Source organism: Chiloscyllium plagiosum, chromosome 6, assembly GCF_004010195.1.
Source record: "Chiloscyllium plagiosum isolate BGI_BamShark_2017 chromosome 6, ASM401019v2, whole genome shotgun sequence".
Lineage (NCBI taxonomy): Eukaryota > Metazoa > Chordata > Chondrichthyes > Orectolobiformes > Hemiscylliidae > Chiloscyllium > Chiloscyllium plagiosum.
The window spans coordinates 100,265,210-100,280,988 of NC_057715.1; the positions used below are offsets into that span (position 1 = coordinate 100,265,210).

Sequence of the window (15,779 nt, forward strand, 5' to 3'; positions counted from 1 at the left end):
TGCCTGTGGGAGTGGTAGAGTCAGCATCTTTGGTGACCTTTAAGCGGCAATTGGATAGGTACATGGATGGGTGCTTAAGCTAGGACAAATGTTCGGCACAACATCGTGGGCCGAAGGGCCTGTTCTGTGCTGTATTGTTCTATGTTCTATGTTCTAACAAAGAAACAAAACGGCAGTCACCTGAGAAAAGAAATCGAGCTACTGGGCCACATTAACCTATACAACATCGTGGGCCGAAGGGCCTGTTCTGTGCTGTATTGTTCTATGTTCTATGTTCTAACAAAGAAACAAAACGGCAGTCACCTGAGAAAAGAAATCGAGCTACTGGGCCACATTAACCTATAGTCGAAAAGCTCAAGCTTATGCCTCAACACTTCTACTGTTCTAATGAAGATGGAAACTTTCTTTTTTGAACTCTTATCAGAATATACACAAGGTAGTGGCACAACTCAATCAACAACTCGCAAGAGACACCTTAACAGTCAAATCGCCACCATCACAATTATTTCACACTACAGTTTACACTTGACAAGCAATAACAAAAGATAATTAAGGAAATCCATGGATAAGCTAAACTAAGTTCAAGAAAGTGCAGACCAAGTACATGCTTGAATACGGTCAGCAGACTTTCCTCTTGTTTTGTACTACCTGCATGACTGATCTATAGATGACGCATGCAAGAAGGGAGACTGCCTGAAAATAACACCCAAAGAGTTGAAGTTAATTTCAGGGATCAGGAGACACTCACATACATATCCAAACTTTCCTTCTGTCATCCAGAGATGATCTGAATCCTTCCAATTCATTAACTCATCCAACATGAAAAGTCCATGTTCATAAATGAATATAATTCAAAAAGTGTTTTATTCCTAAAGCAAAAAAAGCCAGTCTCATCCATGAAGGGTACCACAACTTGTATCAGTACATGTGGCTGAGGGAAGGTTAAGAGAGATGAGCCCCCAAGCCTCCATGTCTGATCACTGGAAAGTGGAACACGTGCAGGTGCCATTTGAGGTGTCTGTGATGTCCAGCCCTGGAAAATGGCCTATTCATGCATGAAGGACATACATGAAGCATGAATGTACTGTAACAGGATACCAGGGAACTGTCGAAGCATAAAGGAAGAGAACAATCAATGGGAAACTCAATGTGAATGCAACCATTCCTAGCGAAACCACAAGGGTGTGAAACCAAAGCGCTCCTGACTTCTTTCTAATGAAACAGGTGGTGACGGTGCCAAAGTCTCTCGCATCTGCACCCTATATCTGCAAAAGTGCAGCTTGTCACAACTTCAACAGTCAATAAATAACGTAGCAAATCAGACCAATATCTGATTCTACACACTGGAAAAAAAAAGACGAGATGAAGCCAGTCATATACTTACAGTAAATTGGCTCAGCCAAAGTAATTTATTTACTGTGGTGAATTACAGAAATATTTTCATGCTTTAAAGATAACACCACGCCCAGAGTCCCTAAATATCAGCGTGCGATATTTCTTGGTCTCGTTTAGAACACTGACCAACAGGAAAATGAAACACCTTTGCCGAGAAATACATCAATCATTTCCCATTTAATACAACTTTTCATTATTTGTTTGATGGCAAGGTGTAGCAATATTGCATCTCCCAATATTTTAATGGATTGAAGTCATTTGGCAGGAGGTATAGCCAGATTTTCACATACATAATGACTGAGCTAAAATCAGAATGACAGGAAGGAAAAATGGGTTAAAGTCCAAAATCAGAATTAATATTATGCAACCTCGGAATTTATTTCAGGTTGTGCTTGTTGAAATATAATCATGGATTAGTTCTCTGAAGTAGAAAAGTTAACCATTTTTCTGTTACGTTTTTGTTTTACAGCTGTGGTTTTCCAATTGGCATGCAGCAAATGTTGACACATTTCCTTGGGCCTCTGCAAACAATGACATACTTTCAGGGGGCCCCCTCTCCCAACTCTAACAGTTCACTCTCGATTTCACTGGCAAAATTCAACAGACAGTTAAAATCAGCCATACTGTTGCCTTCCTGCATGTTGAAATCTTAACCTGTTCTTTTGTAGGCAATCAGGGAACCTGGCAGGTTAACAATCAGCTTTTTGTGAATATATTGACTCAAGAGTCTATTATGCTTCGTTTTGTTTTACCTAAATATTATTCGCCATATCATTTTGGTGATGGGATGCTGTGGCTCTACCTTGTAGTTTTGGGATTCAGTCATCTCAGGATCGGTGCAACATCGAGGGCCGAAGGGCCTGTACTGCGCTGTACTCTTCTATGTTCTATGATTCAGTCATCTCAATCGCTATCAGATAACACCAGGTTATGGTCAAAAAGTGTGGCGCTGGAAAAGCACAGCAGGTTAGGCAGCATCTGAGAAGCAGGAGAATCGTCGATTCAGGCATAAGCCCTTCATCAGGAATGATGCTTGGGCTAGAAACATAGATTCTCCTGCTCCTTGGATTAATGCACAATGCAGAATGAGGCCATTAGAGTTTGACAATTTATCAGGCTCTATTATCTAGTCCTACTCCCCATTTACTGCATACCTGACTACTGAGGAAATCATCCAATGCCTTCGTGAATACCTCAAAAATGAATTTATCATGACAGATGGAATTTAATACTGAAAAGTGTGAAGTGATGCATTTTAAGAAGTCTAAGATGGCAAGGGAGCACACACTGAATGGTAGGAATGCAGAGGATCAGCAGGACAGGTTAATTAGGTGGTTAAGAAGGCATATGGGATACTTGTGTTTATTAGTCAAGGCTTGGATACAAGAGCAAGGAGGTTAGGATGGGGCTATTAGATAGGCTGCAGCTGGAATGCGGTGTGCAGCTCTGGTCCCCACACGATAGGAAGGATGTGATTGCACCAGAGGGGGTTCAGAAGAGATTCAACAGGATGTTGCTTGGGCTGGCACGATTCAGCGATGAAGGCAGACGCAATAGACTTTCTTATAGCAGAGAAGGCTGGGGGGAGGGTGGCATCTCACGGAGGTGTACAAGTTATGAGGGTGGACATGAAGAACTGTATTCCCTTAGAGGAGTCAATAACAAGGTGGAGCTGTTTTCGAGAGGACTGAAGGAAAAAAAATCACCTGGAGGTGGGGGTTATCTGGAACTCACTGATTGAAAGAGGGTAGAGGCTGGAATTCTCAAGTCATTTAAGAGCTATTTAGAAGAATACTTGAAATGTCATTGGCACAAGGGTCAGGGTCAAGTGCTGGAAAGCAGGATCACGATAGATAGATGTTTGATGAGTATGAGAAACATAATAGGCTCAGGGCCACATTCCATGCTATGCAACCTGAAGACTCTCTGAGATCAATACTGATGTATTACTAACTATATTGTGTCAGGATCATTTACTGAGAGTGCATTTGCATATATTAGTTGTCTCACCTCTAATTCATCTGAGTTTTGGTAGTGTTACACTCATTAGGCAATGGATTTTTAAATCTAGATCGTTTATCACGTGTTTCTCTATTGGAAACATTGACTCACACAGTTCTCATTCTGGCTTGTATTTTAGAATGAATCATAATTCCAAAGCCTCAAGAGTAATCTCACAGGTCTTGCTGGAGATCTACTCAGATTCTTCTTGTAGATCCACTCCAGTGGATGATGATCACTCTGAACTGTCTGTCATAAATTTCTGTCTATACAATTTCGATGAACAACTCTTTCAATGTTGGCATATCTAGTCTCAGTTTTATATGTAAATGGTATTGGCTTTCCCTCTTGTACCAGGGATAGAAAAAAGAACAATACAGCTCAGGGACAGGCTCGTCTGTCCTCGAAGCCTGTGTCCAACATTTTGCCCTTCCAGGCTAAAATTGTCTTCACTTACAGGATCCGTATTCCCTCTATTCCCTTCCCATTCATGTATTCGCCCGGGTGCTTCTTGAATGCTGCTATTGTGTCTGCTTTCACCACCTCCTCTAGCAGCGCGTTTCAGGCATTCACCACCCTTTGACTTTCCAATCCTTTTGTTGAATCGTCTACTCACAGAGTGACAGTTTTTTCTCTGCTGTAGACATGTCTCCTTGCAAGCTGCTTCTTTTGAGTTTCACAAAATGTCTCTCATGTGACTCTTGATCACTAGTTACTCAAAATCTTTTATCTCCTCATGTAGGTTTGCCTGTGTGTTTTGACAGGCATCAAAGAACTCATATGCATCATACTGGTCACTGAATCAAAATCCTGGAATTCTCTCTCTAACAGCATTTTGAGTACCTACAGTACATGGGCTACAGTGTTTCAAGAATGCAACTCACTATCACCTTCTCAAGAGCAACTGGGGTTGGGCAATAAATGCCGACCCAGCCCACGTTCCATGAAGGAAACAGAAAAAAGCTAAGGGATCTTTCCATTTTAGGGATACCTGCAATTTTTTTTTGCTAGAATCACTTTGACTCCATCAACTGAAGAAACAGCATTGTGTCACCATCACTGTACAATGTCTACGTTTAATGTGATCCCCACTTTCTTGATTCTCTTCATGGCTTCGTGTCAATAGTGGTCATGTTCATATCCATCTACACCATATAGCTGGATTTTGTCAGCAATGCTGATTACTCCTTTACCTTCTGCACTTACTGCTGGAATGTATCTCAGCCCACGTTAATTAGACAAGGAAGTTATACCAGTTAATGGGCATCTTGAATGTTGTTAACCCCAAAGATTTCGTGTCAAGTTTCACATGCCTGTTATTATTTTTGGGATAAAACTTGCCATAAACAACTGCCGTTGCTAGTGGGATCTCTTTCAGTGTTGGAATAGGGTGTTCCTCCTCTTTGGTGCTTGACACACTGCATCAACAATGCTACCTTTGTTTTGAATCAACTGGAAGTTAGACACTTGTGTAGTCAACTTCTTTATCTGTCCAAACATAGCTTCATTTGCTCTGACAGTGTCTACAACATGTGATATTGTGACGTTGCCCTTTGTATTTTAGGGTGTGCAGCACTCCAAATGAGCTGATCCAGAAGCTTTTTGGCTAGGCTCTTAAATTTACATTTTCTGGCTTCATTTCTCTGATTGATGTTCCAATCTAATCCACACTAAATTCTTCTCAAGTTTGGGTTTCTACTCATAGACAACAGCGCTACCACCATGTTCCTTATTATGGGTCCCGCAGTTGGAACTAAACACACTTTGAAATGGTGAAGCCTCTGTGTGTATTTCTTTCTTTGCTGCCAATAGACTGATGTCTTGCTACACAGCATGTGACTGCAATGTGACAACGAATTAGGTAGCTTGGGATACATATTCATGTAACTGGTTTCTAGCTATTTCCAACTAATACACCAATCTGACAAGGAAGCCACCAGAAAATCTCAGCCAGGTTGGCCTGATGACAAACAGAAATAGACAGAGAAGAGGAAAGCAAAGTTATTTTTATTTAAAATTTCCTCATGACTGGAAGAAGCTTCAGAGTTCCTTTGTGACCTGAGCTAAAGCCTTATATTGAGCATCACCACATCCGCACTGATGATAATGGTTTTCCATTCTCTTCTGAAACACTTTTGTTCTCTTCTGAGATCTGTTCCATTAATGTTCCCAATAGTGATGCCCATGACAGCCAAAAATCTAACTGTGATTGCCGAACAACTCACGCCAGGTTTGAATGGGGCAGACACAAAGTTGGGCTATGCAAATGGTACCCAGGAGACCATGTGCTCCTTACCTATAAACTAGTTCAATGACAGGCTTTGATTTTAGCTGTATAAAGGGAAATAGGTCAATTTTATAGATTTTATATATATACATATATATATATATAAAACAGCAAGACACAGCAAGAGAAATAGAGGAAGTTTAACTCCTAAACAAAATCAGGTGGGATTAGCTTTGTTTGATGTTACAATGTTAGAGGCCTGAAGTCTGACCTCAACTTGGCAGTTTTCAGATCAAACAGAGGGAAACAAGGGACTGCATTCCCTAAGGCAGTTTTCAATTTAAAATATTATATTCAGATTTTGTACCTCCTATTTAACCACCATTTTAAACATAGCTCTAGACAGACGAGTATTCTGGGTTGCAGGAAACCTGTGCACAGCCTGGCTACTCATAATAGCTAGTCAATCGTCTCAGTCTGCTGGGCTACAGTCAAGAGAATACACTAAAGGCCATTTATCCTGAACGTCAACAAGACCTGAACCTTTGTAGCCCTTAGATCTCCCAAAACCCTGAAATGGTCCCTTCTCATCCATTTGTTCCTTTGAATTAATATGGCCCTTCAAGCCTCCTCTGCCATTCAGTAAGATTACAGCTGATTTGATTTTAATCTCAATTCTACATTCCTGAACATCCCCAATAATCTTTCATCCCCTTAGTAATCAAGGATCTATCTAGCTTTGCCTTAAAAATATTTAAAGATGCTGCATCCACTGCTTTTTGAGGAACGGAATTACAAAGACTCTCATCCCTCAGAAAAAAAACTGCTTCCTCATCTCTTTTTTAAATGGGTGGCCCATATTTTTAAACTATGACTTAACATCCATCACATTGTGAAAGCTAGTTGGACAAGTAATGATAGTTCTTTAAGCACCGAGATATGTAGTTTGAGATCTTAAACCTTCAACTTTGAAGACCTTGCATGAGGCAGGCCTGTTCAATAATCAGACACAGTCACATTTCTGAAATAACTTCACAGAGACCTGTATCCCGTGATCAAATCACCCTTTATTTACAGGTGGAGAGTTGTTGACACTAATCCAACTCCCTCTGAATGAGCTCTCAGAGTGAACAGAACCTCTGACACTCCTGTTTATATCTGTCAGCCAGGGCTCCCTGATTGGACCAGATTAATAGCCCCACTCAGGGAACTGGCTGACTCATTACAATCACTACAATTTACTTTTAGTGTTTACATGTGAAATTCCAGAGCTGCTAGGAAACAATCAATCATAGTAAGAGTAAAGCTGGAAAATGTAATTGGAAAAAAATTTAAATTATGCAACATGCTTGAGTCTGGACAGTTATTTCTGTTGCTGTAACTGATCTAATACTGAAATGTGCCAGCTATAGTTCCCAAGCATGGGGATTAGTGATGGTATACAGTGGAATCCTACCACATCAGAAATTAGTTAGCTCATTTGCAAGAAATCACATTCCCCAAGTAGCTTTCTGGACTGAATGCTTTTAGCCCATCTCAGATTGACAAGTTCGCAACCCAAATCAACATTTGCCCTTGAGACATTCGGTTGACCTTTGAAACTAATCCCCGGATGCCCTTAGGATCTAGAAATATACCATTTTCTCCCTTGAACTCACTTAACGACTGAGTTTCCACAGCCCTGTGTGATAGAATACAGGGATTTATTCACCTCAGTGAAGAAATTTCTCCTCCTTTCAGTCCTAAATGGCTTGTCCTTTTTAACATTTCCAATGAAGGCTCTGGCCCGAAACATCGATTCTCTTGCTCCTCGGATGCTGCCTGACCTGCTGTGCTTTTCCAGCAACACACTCTCAACTCTGATCTCCAACATCTGCAGACATCAATGTCTCCCTGTCCTTTTTAACACCCTCACCCAGGGGAAACATACATTCTGCATCTAACCTACCTTGCCCATTAAAAAAAAATGCAAGTTCCAGCAAGATCACCTTTCATTCTTCTAAACTCTTGAGAATACAGACCCAGTCTCCTCAATCTCTCATCATAAGACAAGCTCAACCTTCCAAGAAGTCTGGCAAACCTCTGCTGTATGCCTTTCATTTTTCCTATCTCAGCCATAGGTTGTGGACATCACTGGCTTTGCCAATATTTATTGCCCTCCCAAATTCCCTTTGAGGAGGCGATGAGCTGCCTTCTATGTAAAGTATATCTTTCTTTAGACAAAGGGACTAATACTGCACAACACTCCGAGTGTGGCCTCACAAAGGTCCTGTACCACTGAAGCAAGTCAGCTGCTCTTGGACTTAAATCATCTTTTGCTAAAGGTCAAAATATATTTTTTATTTAATTCATTCACAGAATGTGGGTGTCACTGGCCAGACTCAGCATTTATTGCCTATTTTCAGCTGTCCAGAGGGCAGTTAAGAGTCAATCACATTACTATGGGTCTGGAGTCACATGTAGGCCAGACCAGGTAAGGGTTGCAGATTTCCTTCCTTGAAGGACATGAGTAAATCAGATGGGTTTTTCTGACAATTGACAACAGTCTCGTGGTCATATTAGACTCTCAAGTCCATAGTTCTTTTTAATTGAATTCAAGTTCCATTACCTGCAGTGACAGGATTTAAACACAGGTCCCTATAGCATTACCTGGGTCGCTGGTTTAATAGGAGAAAATGAGGTCTGCAGATGCTGGAGTTCAGAGTGAAGAGTGTAGTGCCCAAAAAGTGCAGTAGGTCAGGCAGCATCTGAGGAGCAGGAGAATCGAGAGTGCCCGAAACATCGTTTCTCCTGCTCCTCGGATGCTGCCTGATCTGCTGTGCTTTTCCAGTGTCACACTCTCAACTTGCTAGTTTAATAGCTATGATACCACTATTCCATCATCTCCACTTTGCCTTTCTCTATGTTTTTTGTACTTGCATGTTAGTTTGCAGTGCCATATGTACAAGAATAGCCAGGCCTCACTTCCCAATTGCCCACCATTTAAGAAACATTATTCCAAGCGGTAGAGATTGCTGGTTTGGGAAGACCTGTCAAAGGAGCATTTGGTGAGCTGCTGCAGTGCACCTTCTACACCTGTATATGCTACACAGTGCTGCTGCCATTGTTCATTCTTCCTCTTACATTCTCCTGTTCTGTGGATGGGTATTTTGAATGTTTGTGATGACAAGTCTGCATTTTAAGTTGTAAAAGTAATGGAAGGATGTGAAGTCTGCAAATTGGTCAGTAAACACGACTATTCCTGCCCAAAATAAACAGTACTTAAAATGCAACAACCCAACATCTGGAATTAATGCAAATGGTGAATTGTTATTGCTTTCTGCTGAACATACTTTGACACTCCATTTTTAAAATGGCAATATAATGGTGTTGTAAAACCTTCTAAAAGAACTTTTCTGACTCCTCCCCACAATTACTATTTTGTCATTACTACTTTGAATAAATAGAACAACATTATAATTGCCTTTCCTCTATTTGCTTTACATGTTTGCTACAGGAAGGAGGAACAATTAAAGTTCATTTTCATTGGAGTTCGTCGAAGGTCAATGACTGACACTGAAGTCCCTATTGAAATACTTGCTGCCTGGATTCACACTTCATTTTCTCCTTTAAATTTCTTGGAATTTCAGATTTCCTCCAACGTTATCATTTCATAACATGTGACTAACAATTTACCTCAGCCGTCTGGTTCACTGAAGTCCTTGAGCGATGGAAATCTGCCACCTTTACATGGTCTGGTTTACAGGTGATTCCAGACCCATAACAATATGGTTGGCTCTTAACTGCACTCCAGTGATGGACAATAAATTCTAGTCAGTGATGCCTATATCCCAGGAACAAATCAAAAAAGATGCTGCCAAGTTTGAAACAAAACAGGGCAATATTATTAACTAATACATTCTCAATTCTATGATCGAACCATTTTATTTAAAGAAACCCAAATATATTTTGCCGCACTCTACTCTAAATTAGTGCAACTTCAAATTTAAAAATGAAAGAAATGCATATGCTTTAATGTTGAGAAGCTAAGTCCAGAAACGATTATGTAAGCAATTCTGCACGTACTCAGGCTACACTCGAAAGTAACCAGGCTCCAACAGACTAATAGAGTAAAGGAAGCATCTGTTCCTTCAGTAACATGAAACACATGTCAGATTAATTTGAGTTAAATCTACTGATATTGGCCTTTCCAGAGTCCAAGCTTGTCTGTCCTAATGATCCTTCTGACTAACTGATTACCTTTACGTAACAGGCACACCACTGCTGTGCCCACATGCTTGAGATGAGCAGATGTGATTAAGGTTTGCGCAGCAGGTAGCTTCCAAAAATAGAAACTCAATTCTTTTTATTTTGTTGTTGGGGATAATCTGGCCTCTCGCTGTATGTGTGCATCTGTGCGTCTGCAACTTGGATCAGTGCATGACCGTGCTATCTCATTTCTCATCCATCCAACAGATTAGCAGTTCATATCATTGGTTCGGCTTAACCAGCTCACTGCAACTGGTGCCCCACTTGATACGCTGAAGCTGTTTATGATTCTGAGATAAGTGTGGGGTGAGGCTGGGAGTGGAGGATGCTGTTCAGGCAGGGGTTCCCTAATCCTGACCATCATGTTCATCATGTTCAAGTAGTGGCACCAACTCACGCTTGATCTCGAACAGAGTTTCCCGAAATATTTCCTGGTGTCATCTCACATTAATGGCTCATTTTAGTGACACAAGTGTGAATACTTGGGAGTATGAGTAGGATGCTTGCAGACTGGGAGCAAATGAAAAGGGTGGGGATAGACTTCAGCTGCAAGTCTACAGTGGGAATTGTTGGATTTTTTATATCTAAAAGCATACACATTTTGTCCAGCCAGGATCAGCCCTCAAAAGGTCTGTCATCATAGAACCCCTACTGCATGGAAGCAGATCTTTCAGCCCATTGAGTCCACTCCAAAGCACCCACCAAAAGCTTTCCCTGTAACCCTGCATTTCTCATGGCTAACCCACACATCCCCAGACACTGTGAGTAATTTAGCATGGCTAATCCACCTAGTGGGCGGTACGGTAGCACAGTGGTTAGCACTGCTGCCTCACAGCGCCTGAGACCCGGGTTCAATTCCCACCTCAGGCGACTGACTGTGTGGAGTTTGCACATTCTCCCCGTGTCTGCGTGGGTTTCCTCCGGGTGCTCCGGTTTCCTCCCACAGTCCAAAGATGTGCAGGTCAGGTGAATTGGCCATGCTAAATTGCCCGTAGTGTTAGGTAAGGGGTAAATGTAGGGTTATGGGTGGGTTGCGCTTCGGCAGGGCGGTGTGGACTTGTTAGGCCGAAGGGCCTGTTTCCACACTGTAAGTAATCTAATTTAATCTAATCTAACCTGCACATCTTTGGACTGTGGGAGGAAACCAGAGCATTTGGATGAAGTCCACACAGGCACGGAGAGAACATGCAAACACCACCCAGAATGTCATCCAAAGCTGAATTTGAATCAGGATCCCTGGCACTATGAGGCAACAGTGCTACCCACTGAGCAACCAGGCTGCCCCTGTCCTTGAGGCGACAGCCACCATAAAATGGGAGTAAAAAATTAGTAAATATTTTGTGCTGATAATATTCAATTTAAACGCCAGGGTAGTTTCCACTGACTTGGAGCCTATGACCTCAAAATCCCATCTACGTTTGAGAAGTCTTGGTCAAGATTTTTCCGAAACTTATTGCTTGGGGCCTACAGCCAGAGAGCAAAAGTACAAGGCAGCAGTTGGCACAGTTACTGACTGCAGGAGGAGGAGGAGAGAATGTTGGTGGAAGGGAAATACAAAATCCACAACAAAGTACAAGAGACAGAAGTTTAGAATAAAGTAGCAAATGGATAAACCAAATTTATGTAAAGATTAAATGTAATTAAATTATTAACTGTTGTTCTACACATGACCGTGTTAGAATACAACAACAGATTCAGTAAAGATTAACTGGAAAAATGTGACCTTTTCATTTCAGTCCTTAAGTGAAGTCAACCCATTGCGCTGGGAGAAAAATAGGTAGTTTGTCAAAGCTTTTCATCTTACATCCATCATGACATTTCACAAGAATACCAAGGGCTAACAAAAGTCAACATTTAAACCCCTCCTCCCCCACCTCACCCTCCTCCACCATTCTATAGGATCATGGCTGATCCGATATTCTTCTTTCACTTATGACATTCACTTTTCTGCCTGTTACCCTTGATCCCCAACTGATCCCTCCTCATCTCAGTCTTAAAGAGGCATCCCTTCACTCTGAGACAATGGCCCTCTGCTCTCAGACTCTCCTGTGAGGGGGAACATCTTCCCAGCACTTACTCTGTCAAAGCCCTTTAACAATTATAAACGTTTCAGTCTGATCATCTCTCATTTTTCTAAACACCAGTGGGTACAGTCTTAACCTGTTTAGCCTTTGCTCATAAGACAATCCCCACCATACTAGGGATCAGGAGAAAGTGAGGACTGCAGACACTGGAGATCAGAGTCAAAACGTGTGGTGCTGGAAAAGCACAGGTCAGGAAGCACCCGAGGAGCAGAACAGTCGACATTTTGGGCATAAGCCCTTCATCAGGAACACCAGGGCTCATCCTAGTCTCCTCAGATCTGCCTCCAATTAAAAGGTGTCATTCCTCAGATAAAGGGACCAAAACTGTTCAAGCCAAAGAGACATTCTGTCTATCACACAAATTAATAATATGGTACATGAATTTCAGTGCTGTCAGATGGGTAGGCCCAGCTTCCCAAAGACTGGCAGATCCTATCAAACTATGTTTCCTTTTGGCATTAACCATACCCAACCAACCTCCACCAGAAGAACTCATAATACAGTGTAGAACATTTGCCACAATTCTGCAGTTGGACAACATTTATTGGGTAGTCTTAAGAGTGTGAAGCTATACGTGCTATTCTTTCACGGGATGTGGGTGTCATTGACAAGGCCAACATCTGTTGCCCGTCCTTAACTGCTCTTCAACAAATCTTGCTCAACAAATTACAAGATACCACATTACTGTGGGTGTGGAGTCACATGTCGACCAGTAAAGGTAAAGATGACCAATTTCCCTCTCAATAGGGCACCAGTGAATGCATCTGTGATGACATTCGATTGTAATTTCATGGTCACCATTACTTGGACCAGTTCTGAATTCCAGATTTATGATGAACTGAATTTAAAATTAACCAGCTGCTTTGATGGAATTTGAGCCCATGACCCCAGGGAGTTAGCACTGGGCTTCGAGGTTACTATTCCAAGAACATAACCACAGCTTCCCCATGTTTGTAGCAAAAGCTGCAGTCTTCCCTACAGAGGCAAAGCAGCATGGAGCTGTGCAGTACTCACATATATCCTCGAAATCGGTTCAGATCATTGTGTGGCTTTTCACATTCTATCTCACTGTTAAACTTCATGGGGTCAAATTCTGTTTCCTAAACACAAAAACAAAGGGAAGAAAACGAACTGTTATTAGATTAGATTACTTACAATGTGGAAACAGGCCCTTCGGCCCAACAAGTCCACGCCGACCCTCTGAAGAGCAATCCATCCAGACCCATTCCCCTACATTTACCCATTCACCTAACACTACGAGCAATTTAGCATGGCCAATTCACCTAACCTGCAGGCTTTTGGACAGTGGGAGGAAACCAGAGGAAACCCACGCAGACAGGGAGAATGTGCAAACTCCACACAGACAATTGCCTGAGGTGGGAACTGAACCGGGGTCTCTGGCGCTGTGAGGCAGCAGTGCTAACCACTGTGCCGCCCACTCACCTTACCTTCAATTTTAAACACTGAATTGAAAAAATAAACCAACGGAAAGATAAAATAATATTTCAATCACCAGGTCTCACACCTTGGGCAGGAAATTAGGTTTCGGTTTACACCCTAATGTTGGATTCCCATCAGGTACAGGTAACCTGCTCCCATTTTCCCCAAATTGGCCAATCATCTCAGAGGCAAGTTCATCAGTCAATAGAAGAGAGTGGGTGGGTTCTCAAAGCCAGATGGCCAGTAGGAGGCCCTTTCATACAGCTGGTCAGGTCGCTGCTTCAGGTGAGAGGGGATAGAGAGGCAGACTGAGACAGAGAGAAATGGAGTGTCAGAGACATAGTGAGAGAGACAGAAAGGGATGGAGGGTGACAGACAGACTCACGAAGTAAGGCAGAGACATGAGGAGAAGAAAAGAGACAGAGAAAGGTGGAATGTATGAGATACAAAGAGACAGAGAAGGGGACATAGAGAGACTGACAGAGAGTCAGGGATGGATAGGGAGAGGGGTCAAGAGAAAAAGAGAGAAACAGATAGAACAGTAAGAAGTGGCTACAGGTATCAAACAACTGAGAAGGTGGAGGGAGCCCTGAGATCACAATCTGCCTGGAAGGCTGTTCATGAGGTGGGGGAGGGGATGTGTGTGGAGGAAATCAGGCCGACTGGAAATTTTGACTAGACCTCTGTCACTTGACCTTACTGACAATTAACTGAATCATGTACCAGCTGCTTGCATCTCTAACCCTACCTTTGGCTCGGATGGTACTGACAGAAAGTGGGGAAGCCACAGGCCTAACTGGACCAGATGTGGGATTAACATCATGGCCTGGGAGGAGTGGTTTACAAATTTATAAACTCTGAAAATGTGTTGCTGGAAAAGCGCAGCAGGTCAGGCAGCATCCAAGGAGCAGAAGAATCGAAGTTTCGGGCATGAGCCCTTCTTCAGGAATGACGGCTGAAGAACAGCTCATGCCCGAAACGTCAATTCTCTTGCTCCTTGGATGCTGCCTGACCTGCTGCGCTTTTCCATCCAGCAACACATTTTCAGCTCTGATCTCCAGCATCTGCAGTCCTCACTTTCTCCTCGAAAATTTATAAACTCTCCTTGCAAATGGGATGATTTATGAACAGTGTCTGTCCATGTAATATTTTTTAACCTTTATTTCCTTCCTATCTCTGGCACACCTACTTCTTGGATGCCTTACTTTCTTAATGCAGATCCTAGTGCTTTCATTTCTCTCTCTTTAGGAATGTTAGCGGATGTTCTGCAGTGGATTTATGGTCCAGCTCTCTTGGTATCTGCCAAAGTAATGTTGTTGGAATGCACAAAATTCTCAGCAAGCTCTCTTTGGTCACAGCTTGATCTATCCATCCATCAAGCCAAATTTTCCAATCGGAAGATAATTGTAGCAGCAGTGAAGAATGGAATTAAACATCAGGGCCATGTGGAATCTCAACATAGCTGATTCTGAGATCTCCAGCGTTTACCCTGCATTGTGATTTTGAAAACGTTCACTTCACTGACTTGAGACTTTGGAGGGTTCCAGCTGATTTAAGCTCAATAGTTACCCAGGTAGGATTAGAAGATTAAAACCTGCTCTAACTCCTGGTTATCTATTGAACTGAAACTCACAATCGTCACTGACCTACACCTCCACCGCCTCCCCAAAACACCAGCAACCTGTGACCCAACCTCCTAACAACTCAATTCCTTCCTTCCAAATCTGACCGCTATCTCCCATCATCACCGTGGAGCCAGTGTACTAACACTCAGCAACTTCCACCAACTCTTAGAACTGATACCAACACCCAGACACTACATCCCCACTCCAGACCTTGCCAGATTCCACACCAACCCATCTCTGTGCTGATTTCCCATCACTGTCCACCTTGGACCCCAGACCCATCTCTGCTGGAAACACCAACATTCCTCAGACCCGAACAGAAGGAGGGATGTTCCCCCTACTGACCCGACCTTATCTGACAGTCCCACCCCTACCCAAGTGGAACTGATCACACTCTTGGCCCAGCCTCCTGACTTACTTGAACAATCATCCATTTACCAGGCCCGATTGCCCAAGTACCCACACCCACCTGGCCTCATGTCCCTCTCACCCACCTGGCTCCATATCCCTCTCACCCACCTGGCACCCTGTCCCACTCACCCATCTGGCACCCTGTCCCTCTCACCAACCTGACACCCTGTCCCACTCATCCACCTGGCACCCTGTCCCTCTCACCCACCTGGCACCCTGTCCCTCTCACCAACCTGGCACCCTGTCCCACCCACCCACCTGGCCCCCTTTCCCCTCACCAACCTGGCACCCTGTCCCACCCACCACCTGGCACCATGTCCCTCTCACCAACCTGGCACCCTGTCCCAC

The 15,779-nt window shown here is 42.9% G+C and overlaps 1 protein-coding gene across 1 annotated transcript in view; it reads right to left on the reverse strand.

Moving 5' to 3' along the window:
- Window positions 1-15,779, reverse strand: part of atp10a (ATPase phospholipid transporting 10A) — a 181,699-nt gene that overhangs the window by 93,294 nt on the left and 72,626 nt on the right. Inside the window, exon 3 of the mRNA XM_043692276.1 lies at window positions 12,970-13,055. Coding sequence (XP_043548211.1) covers window positions 12,970-13,055 — 86 coding nt within the window. The remainder of the gene's footprint in view (window positions 1-12,969; window positions 13,056-15,779) is intronic.